The sequence below is a fragment of the Onychomys torridus genome, chromosome 4 (assembly GCF_903995425.1).
Source record: "Onychomys torridus chromosome 4, mOncTor1.1, whole genome shotgun sequence".
NCBI classification, from domain to species: domain Eukaryota; kingdom Metazoa; phylum Chordata; class Mammalia; order Rodentia; family Cricetidae; genus Onychomys; species Onychomys torridus.
Genome location: NC_050446.1, coordinates 78,214,317 through 78,227,092, shown reverse-complemented (window position 1 = coordinate 78,227,092; position 12,776 = coordinate 78,214,317). Strand labels below are relative to the sequence as shown.

The 12,776-nt window shown below is 48.7% G+C and overlaps 1 protein-coding gene across 1 annotated transcript in view; it reads right to left on the bottom strand.

Annotated features, from left to right (window-relative positions):
- Window positions 1-9,821, bottom strand: part of Abtb2 (ankyrin repeat and BTB domain containing 2) — a 164,303-nt gene extending 154,482 nt beyond the window's left edge. Inside the window, exon 1 of the mRNA XM_036185008.1 lies at window positions 8,869-9,821. Coding sequence (XP_036040901.1) covers window positions 8,869-9,751 — 883 coding nt within the window. The 5' untranslated portion in view covers window positions 9,752-9,821. The remainder of the gene's footprint in view (window positions 1-8,868) is intronic.
- Window positions 9,822-12,776: the final 2,955 nt, after the last annotated feature.

Genomic DNA, 12,776 nt, shown 5'->3' with positions numbered 1-12,776 from the left:
TCCACGGCAGAGAATCCTGCAAGAGTAAACCCAATAGTCTCCTCTAACAAGTTCACCCCTCCCAGCTTTCACTATGCAGAGGGGATCACTTGGGCCTGAAGAACTAATCAAGTCAGAAGCCAAGTTCAACAAGACAGACTGATGGAAAAGCTTTTGTGTCCCCTCAGTCCAGTTTGCTCATTTCAAGTCTTGTATCACTTCCACTGCCCCAACAGCAGACGGGTGCATTTCTGAGGTCAAGCTTTCAATCCACAGGCGGGGAAATGGGAGGTCTGGGCTGTGGTTAAGATGAGCAGCACACCAGACACACTCCGTTTCTGAATTATAAAAATAAAGTTTTGGAAAACTCTTGTCCAGCGCTCTGGCAGCCTTCTTCACATCTGGATAAAAGATGTGGGAATTTTTTCCCTTTTTCCTGTGTTATCTCTTCTACTCTTCCTTGTTATGTAGCTGAGCTTCCCAGCCACCCAGGGTCACTTGCCGTCATTCAAAATGCATGCATCAGCTTCTAGGTCTTTCCCACACTGTTCCTTCTTTCTCTTTCTTGGTCAAAGCTCTGCTGCCCAGTCTGCATTGGCTCATAGGCTACATCTCCTTCAAGAAACCCCACTCCCTTCTGCTCACTGGGGTGCCCACCCTACCACCTTTGTAAAGCTTCAAGACCTTCAGCTATGGATTGGACACTATACCTCCTTTGCAGAGAGACTGGGTGGTTGGGTGAAATTAGCTCATGAACAGTCCAGAGACAGGTGACCTCAGGCAATTAAAGGGGGGCTCTCAGCCCTCTCACCATCATTGTTTTAGGCAGATGACAATCTCCTCTGCAGCTATCCATATGCACACTATCCTCTTAGATCATAAACTCCTTGAAGCAACACTTCCTGTCTTCCCATCCATCTAGCTGGTCTTGTACAGAGCAACTGCTCAGCAAAGTCCATCAATGAGGCTGCTGGGGCATGTCTCAGGCTAACCTGGGCTATGTTTCTCCACCATCTCCCCTCTACTCAACATGCAGCTCCAAACAGCCAAAGCTGAAAACCCATTTAGGTGGTTTTAAAAACAGGCAAAGCCAGACATGGTGCTCCATGTCTATAGGTCCAGCACTCAGGGAGGTAGATGGAGAAGGGTCAAGACCTTAAGGTCATCCTCAGCTACACAGTAGGGGCTAGGCTAGCCCAGTTTACTAAGACCTCGTCTCAAAACAATTAACCAACCAAGGTGTCTACATCATAAATGAACAAAACAGGAATCACCTGCCATCCCCATGGCTCAGGAATTGAATTCAACAAGCCAGGTCCAATATCCACAAGAAAACTGCTCCATGGAGTCTGGAGCTTTGAATGTGTATTGCTGTTGTTATCCTGACAGAGGTGGGCATGAACTCAGAGAAAGAGACAGTGAAGTTCACTGTCAGACTGCACTGTCCTAGGGACAGTCCATCCACAACTGAGCACGTTTTCCCTGCCTGAAGATGCTTTCCCAGGCTCTGTAACTTCTTCCTAGCTCCAGAACCCAAGTATTAGTCATCAAGGAGAGCCGTGTGACTAACACTTGCCACCTGGGATGTGGGTCATGCTCTACCCCTACATGGGAGACTCGTGTAGCTTGAATTTTTAGCAAAAAGGAAGATAACTGGTGCATCCAATAGAAGTTTGGAAAGGAAGGAAAGAAGGAAGGAAGGGAGGAAGGAAGGAAGGAAGGAAGGTAGGAAGGAAGGAAGGAAGGAAGGAAGGATGGAAGGAAGAAATCAGTCCCTTATAGAGATGCTTATTAAATATTCACAATCATCCTATGAGTTGGCTATTACAGTCCTACCTTACTTACAGAGCAGTAACCAAGGGTGAATTTGTTCCTCATGGAGCATCTGGAAACACTGAGAGACATTTTGGGTTGTCACAATGGCTGGTGGGAAGAGGGTGTTATGTGCACAGTGCACAGGATAGCTCATGACAAAACATGATTCAGTCTCAAATGCCAACAGTGCCAACTTTGTTACAGAGAAAGAAACTAAGGCACAGAAGTGAAAGAATTTGCCCCACATCCCACAGTTCACAAGGGAGGTTGGGAGGACTCACACCCAGCAGCTTTGCGCCAGGCTGTGCTCTCACCAAATCCTCAGCATCCCTAAGAGCCCTGGGACACCGAATATTCATCGGGCACAACCTCCCTGAGTAGAAAAGTGGGCTCCTCATTGGGTAGTAGAAGAAAAAGACTTGGGGTGCTTTGCTTGAGGTCCACTAATAGGCAAAGCAGTTTGGGAGGCCAGAGTTGCGTTCTTAAAGCCAGAGCACCTTGGCATAGTGCTGTGCTGACTGGGTTTTGTTCTGTACTCCTAGTACTAAGATGCAGTTGGTAGCTGGACACGGGTACACTCTTAAGAAAATCAATGTACCCTCCAGGGCCTGGATGATGGCTCACTCAGGCTGAGAGCACTGGATCATTGGGGCTCACTGAAGCCAGGCTAGCCTACTCTGCAAGTTCCTGCCAGGCCACAGAGAGACTGTCTCAAAAAAGACATGGTCGCCAGCACCCAAAGAATGACACCTGATGCTGACTTCTGGCCTACACGTGCACACACATGCACACCCACCCACATACAATACACCTACAATACATGCAGAAAGAAAGGACGGGGGCTGGCTGGTTCTTCTGCTAACTCCAGGCGAGTGAGCTCAGCACCCACAGACGACCCGTGGCCTGAACTTGGAATAGCTTTTGCAGCTTTCCCTCCCCACTTGCAGGTCCATCTGCCTGAGCTTGCTCATCCCTCTTAACCAGGGAGCAGCACTCTGGCAGCAGTTCAGCTTTTCCATTCAGATGAATGTATTGATTACCTAGCAGCTGCAACTTGGCGAGGCACTCCCGGGGGCAGCCAATCTCCTTGCCCCTTCAAGAGCCGGAATAGTGGTACCTTCAAATCAATGGTGCCTCCAGGGTCACTCTCTGGGCCTTCTGGAAAGCTTTGGCTGGTCTGAGGAGTTTAAAGTGCCTAGACATAGCAGGCCCTTTACAAACAAGATCTATAAGAAGCAACAGTGTTGCTTTGCCTTTGACCCAACCTGGTTATTTGAAGAGGGTCAAATACTGACCTGCTCTTGTTACCTCTGATTCTGTGATTCTTTATAGGAATCCGACTTAATCTTGGCCCAGCCCCCATCACTGAGCAGTGAGCCATAGGCTGCTGAGGACCCCTCTGTGGACAGCATCCTACTCACAGCAATTTGATGAGTACAGATCAGAAAAACTTTCAATTCAGTCTTCCCATTGATTTCTCTGCTCGCCTACTGGACTTCGGCTATAAAACTCCTCTGCACTAGGTAGTCCTCATGAAAGGCATCTCTCTAACCTGAACCACCCTGCCCTCCAACTCACATCACACTCATCACAGATGGCTTTAGGGAGCATGCTAGGAATTAGGATATCCACTGACTGAATGATGCACTCCCTGTGATATGGTCACCCCCAAATGATGCTTCTATTCATCAGGAACTTGAAATTCTCTGCTTTCATAAGGGGAAGGGTTCTTCCAACATGTAAAAGGATTCAAATGCAAATTTTGGAATGAAAAACAAAAGCTGTGTGGCTAAGATCTATTGGCTGTCCTACACTCACAGAATACCTAAAAGTTAGACATTGTGCAGGCTCAGGGCAGATGGTGACGTTTGTGAGGTAACAATGTGATGGAGATACAGGAGCAGGAAATGATTCAAGAACATGCCTTGGGTGCTGTACAAACTTCAGGGAGACCTGGTTCTCCCAGCTGAGGGTGGGGAAGTCAGGTAAAGCTTTCTAGGAGAGGCCTAACAATGCCAGCTTGTTTCTCATACTACCTAAGGCAAGGGGCTGCATTTCACAGGTAAGCAAGAGGTGGAGGAAGGATAAATTAGTTTTCATTTCCAAAGCTTGCTTTGTTGCAGTTCTGCAAGCTCCCTTGGCTTTAATACAACAGTCAGAATGAAGGGAGGTGCCCGCCCTCCTCCCTCAGTCTACCCAGGTGTTAAAACTGATTAAACAGCAACTCACAGCTCAATTAACCCTTGCTCCTTTGGCTAATTATCTCAGTGGAAATCCATCCTACAATCTCTTTGACAAATGAATGCTTCAGTCAGAATTTCCATCCCTGCTTTAGACACAGCCTCTTTATTTCTTGGCTGTAAATGAGATGTTGACACTTGCCTCAGCTGGTAAATAAGTGAATAATTCAGAAAACTCCTTAGTCACTACTTGCAGCCCAAAGCTCCTAAGATGGCAGTGTTCATATTATTAGCTACTGCTAATGAAATTTCAGAGAGGCCTTCCTTGACTACCACTCAAACTATCTCCACCTATTATCAGATCCTAAACAAATAACAACAAATGCCACTGGACATGGTGGCATATATCTGTGATCTTGGCAAACCTGGGAGGCAGAAAAACCATGGGTTATAGGCTAGCCTGGGCTCCATAATAAGATCTTGTGTAAAAAAGACCAAAACACACACACACACACACACACACACACACACACACACACACACACACAAATGGAAAAAAAATGGGCAGGCAAAATGGCTCAGTAGGTAAAGGCATCTGATGCCAACCCTAACATCCTGAGTTCAATCCCCAGAACCCACAGTGGTGAGAACTCATTCCCACAAGTTATCCTCTGACATCTACATGTGCCATAGTACAAATATGCTCCTGCAACACGGTATATAAAAGTAATTAAAAATTTAAACCTGAACACCACCAGCCCTTATTAAAGTAAATATTTGTTTGCTTTTTCTTGTCCCGCCACTGGATTACAGATTTTGAGAGGCGGATCCACACCACCACTGCAGGTTTTTACAGTGGGGCAGTCAGTCGTAAGTATTTGCTGAATGCATTACTGCTATTTATTGAGCCTTTACTCCATGCTAAGATCTTTATGATTTCTATCCTCATGCCAACCTTATGAGCCAGGTATTATCATCCTCCATTTTACAGATGACAAAACAGAGGCCTAGAATTATTATAAACTTTGCCCCAGGTCCATCACAGAAGTATGTTTCAAACTCTTAAATTTGCCACTGTGACAGAGCATGTATACTCCCCATATACAGCTCTGGAATGAGAATGCTCTTATAGTTATCCCATCATTTAATTGAAATAAGAAACTGAGTTCTCTCAAAGGCCATGGGCACTTGTGAAATCTTTGTAAGAAAAATGGCCAGGAAGGAATCTAGAAGGGCTGTACTGTAACAAACCTGCACAGAGTTCCCTGAGAAAGAGAGGAACGAGCAAGGGGACGAGGTGGAAGAGAGACGTTCCTATTTTCTGCCAGCTCCCTGGTTATGAATACCACTCCATTAAAGAGGTCTCTCTGCTTCCCATAAGGAAGTCATGAAGATCTCAGGGTTTAATGACTCCGCCCAGGGATCCAAGACATCAATACCAAATGATCAACAAACAGTGTTTAACTCCTGCTGCTCTGTGGAGCTGGGGTCCTGTTTTATAAACACTACAGAACTTTTATCATCCATCTCAGGCTGAGCAAAACCATATTTGTCTGGCATTCTGAGTAATGGAGAAGAATAGATGGATCAGGGCTCTTAAATTCCTTGTTGGAAGACATTAGAAGTTTAAGAGCTTTATATAGCTGAGTCAAATGCATGCGCCCATGCTGTGTAATTAGCAGCACGACAACAATACATATATAATTTAAAGGGAAGATCAGCATGGCAGGAATACCAACCAGCCCTCTCCCTTCCCATATGGAGGCGTTCCCTCCCCACACGGTCTTCAGCTGTATACATTGTAACCTTGCGGGCTCTGGGGCCACTCTAATATAAAAAGGGTTGGAGCTCTGAGTTTCTTTCCTAAGTGGTTTAGGCTTCCCTCTGAAGACAGCTTTCCAACATATGCAGTTCATTGCTTCTCTAGTAAACATTCATTTCCCTGTCTAAGGGGATTTAATAGATCAGCCAAGTTGCTGTTTAGTGAGGACAAACCCCCTAGTTTCTAAGTATGAGAAGTGGACGTCCATGTTATGAAGGGGAAGACAATAGTTGCCTCTCCTGGAAGAGTGCCTTAGAGACCAGAGAACTCAGAGGGAGACCCTCTGGTACTAAGCAGCCTAGGGAAAGGGGCATTCCTGCCTTCCTCATCAAGGCTGAAGGGCTTCTGAAAGTGGGAGGTGAAGGGCCAATCACAGGGACAAAATGCCCATCCATAAAGACAGTCCCAAGGGATTTCATAAGCGATGCTCTCTGGCTGTGAGCCCCTCAGATGGAACACTTATTTTCTAGTGATTTCTGACCACTTTGCAGTTGCAGGTACACCGAGAGGCAGCTGCTCTTCTAAGTCTTGGTACACAGTCAGAGAGACATTCAGCAGGCTGGGCTCTGGCTGGGCATGAGGACACTCACTGGTTTGTTTTCTATCCACTGGTAGTCCAATTTGGCTTATAGGGTTAGGGTTTAAGTGCTTTACCCCAAAGACTTTACTCTCCAGATTTGGTCCAGGCCCCACTGTACTGTGAGGGTTTCCCTTAGTACAGAACTCTTCCCTCGGGCTATGACAACTGGATGGAAATCCCCTTGCCCTCCACTTCCTCTCTTGGAGCTGGTGTTCCCAGTGCTGCAGCCACAAACTTCAAGTGTGAAGCATGATTATCAGCAGTGTCATCATCAACTCTTGGATTGACCTCAACTCTGACCTAAGAGCAGGAAAATTAAAAGGCAAATATTCTTGATTCCAAGAATGTCCCGTGGTAGTATCAGAAATGAAACCACAGCAAGAAATATCAAAATAAGCACACTGAGTAAATACAGTGTCTTCCAAATTCCGCCTAACAGGTCAGTCTGATGAAACGGAGCCATGTAGCATGCCAAGGTTCAAATTCCAGTTTTGTTACTGAGTATCTGTGTTAGCTAAGCAAGAGACTGAAATGTTGAGTCCTTTAGCTCCCCCTCTGTATAATGGGGTAACACTACAGGTACTTACCTCTTGGAAAAACAAACCATTTTCCTGTTCTCACACGACTATCAATACAGAACATGTATTCTTCTTTATCTCCCCAAAGTGTGGGGACTCCTCCACTGACAAGCAAACAAGTCTAAAGCACACACAGCTGGGTGTCCTCTAATTCAACCCAATTAAACCCCCGACACTACCAGGAGAGAACACCATTTCCCACTCCCGGGGAGCTCAATCCAGCCATAAGCCCTAGGTAGTTTTTCCTCTCGCTTCTGACCACTGGCTATAAAGCAGGGTCTCCACAATGCCCTCTTCTGATTTCACTTGCTAGAGTGGCTCACAGAATTTAGGGAGGCACTTACCAGTACCCTGGCTTGTTTATAAAGCTTACAAGGCTATATCCATGAAGAAACCCAATGGACAACATATGAAGGAAAGTGAATCACTTGCTGCTCTGGGGTTCAGCTATCCAGAAGCACCAGGAAACTTGTCCTCTTGAGTTTTCTTTATGAAGATTTATGCGTGATTGATTAAAATCTTAGCCACTGATGATGGACTTAACCTCCTGCCTCTCTCCCTCCTGGGAGGCTGCGGCGGGAGTCTGTAGGTACTAGCTCTTTAAAGCATGCTTTAGTCTTTCTGGTGACTAATCCCCATCCTGAAACTACCTACAGGTGGCAAGCTCTTAGTCATTACCATACAAAAATACATTCTCATTTTGGAGATTTCCAGGGACTCTAGGAGTTGTATGCAGAAAATGGGGACAGACACCATAGTCCCAGTTCACTGTATCACAGTACAAATGCACGCTGGCTACTTTATGAATGTGCTCATCACATACAAAGTGCCCTGACAGTGACTGACGCACTGTTATTCTGAATTTTAGCTATAAGGAGTATGTTAAGCCACATCTAAATGTGACCTTTATCCCTTTCCAGAACCCACCTGGTCTCTTCCACTACCTGGTTACGTGCCCCTGAAAGCTTCACCCAAAGTGACCCTTCCAATTAGACCCTAAGGTTGGTCCATCTTAAATAATACATGGTGCCAACTCCTGAAACTGGAGTTAGGCAGTATAGGCTCATGCCCCAGACTACCACAGAGAAGGGCAAGCTCTTCACTTTCGTCCTTGGCACCGAAGCCTTCAGGGGGATGCAGCTACTCAAAGCTTTATTTTCCAGACGCAGTGCCCTGCAGCTGCCCATCCCCCATGCTTCATTCCCACAATGTGGTTTACTGAGCCCCGTCATCCAGGAAAGCCTAAATGGTGTGCATTTAATTCAACATGAGGTTTTAATCAAATGTTCACTTGGTTAATGACAGCTGGAAATTCGGGCCCCAGAAGCCAGCATGTGGCTGTCTTTCTGGGAAGGAGATTCGAAAGTCCTTGGTTTCCCTGGGCACACAGTATTAAGAGCTGGCAGCTCTCCTTCCACCTCCTGGGAAGGGGCCTGTCTCTGAGCATCATTAAGCCCAGGGTGCAGCACCAGATCCTAGGCTCTCCACTCTCCTCTACCCATCCCATTTGTCAAAGGGTCAGGTTGTTGGGAGTACAGACCCTTGGGCTGCTGCTACTGAGCTGAAGAAAACACCAGGAAAAAAAATCACCGTAGAGTGAAGAATAAACTCCTAGAGATCCAACTAACCAAGGCAACCCGGAGCAGGGCAGCAAGCTTCACTTTGGAGGGTAGTTCAGGAGTAGTTTGGTCCAGCCACCCAGTCTCACCCAATCAATGAACAGCCAACAGAACACTAATCCTTATCCTTCTCCTCCAAAAGTTAGACACCCCAAACAACCTTTGGCAAGGGCCACTTAAAAATTCTTCCAGAATTCCATTTCTTTCAGAGACCTGGTACGCTTCGCAGCTTGGTCTTAGATCCATTCCTGGGGTAGCCCATCTGGTCCGTACGTCGAGGTCTCCCGGTACTTACCATTGGCGTTCTTGCCGCAGATGAGATGCTCATAGGGTTGCAGGACTCCCCAGAGCTCGGCGTCGTTGTTGATGACCATCTCCAAGGCCTCGGCGGATACCTCTCCGCCTCCTGCCCCTCCGCCATCCGGGCTCTGGCTCGCCAGCACCCTGGCCCGGATCTCCTCAACTAGGTTCTCCATGCAGGCGGTGAGAGAGATGGCAGCGTACTCATGGATGCGCACGGAGATGCGAGTGTCCACCATCCAACGGAAGAAGCGGCCCACGGAGAAAGTGAGGCCGCAGCGGGCCGACTTGCCGCGGCGCAGCCCATCGCCAGCGCTCATGCTGTAGAGGGACAACGCCTTGACCGCCGCCAGTGCGCAGCTCTCGGCCAGCGCCCAGCTGTGCACCAGGCGCACAGCGCTCTGCACCTCGAAGCGGGTGCACTTAGCGTGCAGCACGCTCAGGCGCTGCGCCTCCCGGGCCACGCGGATGAGCGCCCGGCGGAGCAGCCCGGCCAAGCGCCTCACCGCCTCGGCGGAGAAGGCGGGCAGCCTCCGGCCGCCGATGCTTTTGCGGAGCACCCGGGCCACGTCTCCCTCGGTCCAAGGGAACTCCTCCAGCTCCGGGAGCCGCGGGCAGCGCGAGAAGAGGTCGGCCACTTCGGGATCTTCGGGCAGCACTGTGTTCACCGTGTCCCAGCTGTTGTGGCGGCTGTTCATGGAGCCGGAGTAGCACCACCAGGCCGCCCCGCGGTGCTGCTGCGCCGAAGAGTTGAGCGCCTGCGAGTTGGACTTGGACGACGAGAGGCTGAGCGAGCGGCACGAGTCGCCGGCCCCATACCCGGAGTCCAAGGTCAAGTCCTCCAGTGTCTTCAGTGTGGAGCTGTACGTCCCGGCCATGGGGAGCCTCCGCGCGCGGCCTCGCCGAGCGAGGGGCTCTCACTGTTCCATGCCCACTTGCCCCGGCGGGGCGGAAACCAGCTCTAGGCTCTGAGAGGCGCCCTGCGTACTCGCCGCGCCGAGCCCCGGGGCCGCAGCATCGCCCGCGCACGGGCCCTGGGAAGGTAGGCGAAGCCCTGGGCGAGCCGGTCTGGGCGAGCCGGAGCCCACCGCCGCCGTCCGCGTCCAGACGCGCCGCTGTCAGCGAGCGGGCTCCCCGCCGGCGCTCCTCCTCCGCACTGGCCCCGCCAGCCCTCACTCAGCTCCCCTTACCGAACGTCCACAACTACCGAGAAAGAATCCCGAGAGAACTGGGCGGCCACCGAAGAGCGGGGCGCTCGAGGTCCGTCCCGGGACCAGCCGGTGAGAAAGCGCCCCACAAACTTCTTCGCGGCGGCGCGGGCTACAGACACAGATGGGTGCTGGGGGGCGGTCCGCATGCAAATACACCCGGGCGGCTCACCAATCACCAGCCGCGCCGGGCATGGGCTGCACCAATGGTTTCCGGGAGAGGCGGGGCTATGCAAATTTCACCCCGCTTGCGCTGGAGCCCCTCTGCTGGGAAACCCGGGACCCGGTGTAGCGGGAGGATTGAGATGGAGGAGGAGGGAGGGGAACAAGCCAGCGAGCTGGCAAAGGGGTGGGGCGCAGAGACCCAGAAAGCACGGGGGGGAACCCAGAAAGCAGGCCCCAGAGCTGAGAACTAAACGAAAAGCGAGACGGTAAAGCCTCTGTGCGCTGTCGCTTAACCACTTTCTGGGCTTGGGACATAGGCAGGCAGCTCTTGTGAAGCTGTATGCAGCGGAGCCTCTGGAAGTAAGAAAACAGGAAAGAGACCCGACCCACCTTTCTAGCGGACTTTCTACCAAGCTCCTCCTCTTTTCCTAAGTGAAAAACTGTTTATGCTTGGAGGGAAGAGGGACGCCGCTGCCTCTCCTCTCAAATCTGTCTGGTTTTGTTTATATTGACTTTAGGTTCCAGTGGGAACAGAATTTTTCAAGCTGGGATCTGAAAATGGCCCGACACCCGGAGGGCCTGTGATGGCACCCCGGTGTAGGTTCACACCGTTTTCCTAGGATTACTTTGAAGGAGGAATCTTAATCTAATGGATGCACGACTTCCCTATTATCTGCGTACTGGCGGCAGACCCTTTTTGTCCGAGGTGGGAGGGAGCGCTTGAGGAAGAACAAGGTGAGAAATGAGGACCTGCGTTTGAACACCTCTCTGGATGCAGGCGTTCCCTTATAAGGACTTGCTGGACTGATGTGCGGGTAGGCGGGTCATCTGCCCCTCGGGACTCTGCCTCCTAGGCACAGTGAATTACTGACCTTCCATGAGGGCCGAGTTGCATCCGGTGTGTATGATTTTGCGGTTCGCTAGAGAGCTACTGATTGCACAGATCCACGCACGTCGGGCTGCTGCCCCATAACTATTCATACGCACGTGCACAAACGTGCATCAGCCCCCCTCCAGGAGAACTGCAAAATCAAACCGCGCATTGTGCACACGTTCGTACCAAGTCCGCTTCGCCAGCTCCTGAATGGCTCCTTTGTGCTGTACTTTACAGTTCTGACCTTGGGCCGTGAGTTGGATACGAACTAGAAACGTCTGGTTTGTCTCTTTCCTTAAATTAATGATCCCTTTCCCCATGAAACGACTTTTCACTTGGCAGTTTTACTTAATTTTTCCTTTCCCAGGGTGTGTGAGACGTCGCTTACAGACGGTTAGAATTGGGAACAGAGTCCACGATGGAAGTTCTGTGCGAGGCACAAACAGCCATCAAGTTAACAGAGTCACATTTTATAGAGGCGAGATCAGAAGTCAAATTAGAGGTTCAACTTGTCAGAAAATACGAAAACATTTGATGGATTTAATGCTCATTAAGAGAAATATAATAAAGGAAATATCGCCCTCTAGTGGATATCTAGAGGAAATAAAATTTTAAAATGTTTTTTCCTTTGTTCAGTTTCTTAAAACATAACGGCAGTTACTGACTGGAAAGGCACAGTAACTAAAAGGATGATTTGGTGTGTTTCTTACACAAAACATGGGAGATTTGCATAATGTATTTAAATATCTTGATGTCTTAAAATGTAAAGATAAACATTACCAAACTGGACATAGGTGTGGTTGTTTTTGCCTGTAACCTCAGGACGCGGGCAAAGAGGAGGGAGGACCTTCAGGAGTGTGAAGCCAGTCCACGCTACAAAGTAAGAAACCCAAAGGCAGAAAACGACATAAACATGCCTAGAGTGAAATCCTGGAGTCTCATGGATGTTAAACTGCTCCACTAGGATGCTAGATAAATAACTTAATTTCTTTAATGGATAGTAAAAAAATAATCAAGAGAAGGAAGAGAAACTCTGTACATTAAAAGATATTTAGAAGATACATCAACCAATCACAAGCTATAGAACTTACTTAGGTTTTGATTTAAAAATTAATAAGCATTGGGCCAGAAAAGTGGCTCAGCACTTAAGAGTCCATATTACCTTTGCAGAGGACCCAAGTTCAAATCCCAACACCCACATTAGATAGCCTATGTATCTCCAGCACCTCTGGCTTTATGAGCGCGTGCGCGCGCACTCACACACACACACACACACACACACACACACACACACACGCACACACCAACTAGATCTAGGATTGCCCATGCCCATACCCATACAAGGGAAGTAGCTTTAAGTAATCCTTGGAAATTTTGCTGTGGGTGAAGTCTTCTGTTTTGTTATTTAAAACATAAATAAAAAAATCTGGAGATTAGAGTACAAAATACCCTAAAAATTTATCTTAAAAGTGAGGAGATTGTAACCTGAGCTATCTAAATACAAGTCAAACTGTCTTATAAAAAGGGTAGATTATGGCCTGAGCATTGGCAAGTGGCAAAGTTTTGTGGATCATCATCGGCAAAATTCAGCAGTTACAATGACTTCTGTGTTTTCTTGACTAGGCAAGTGTGAGTGTGAAGTTGGAATCCAATAAA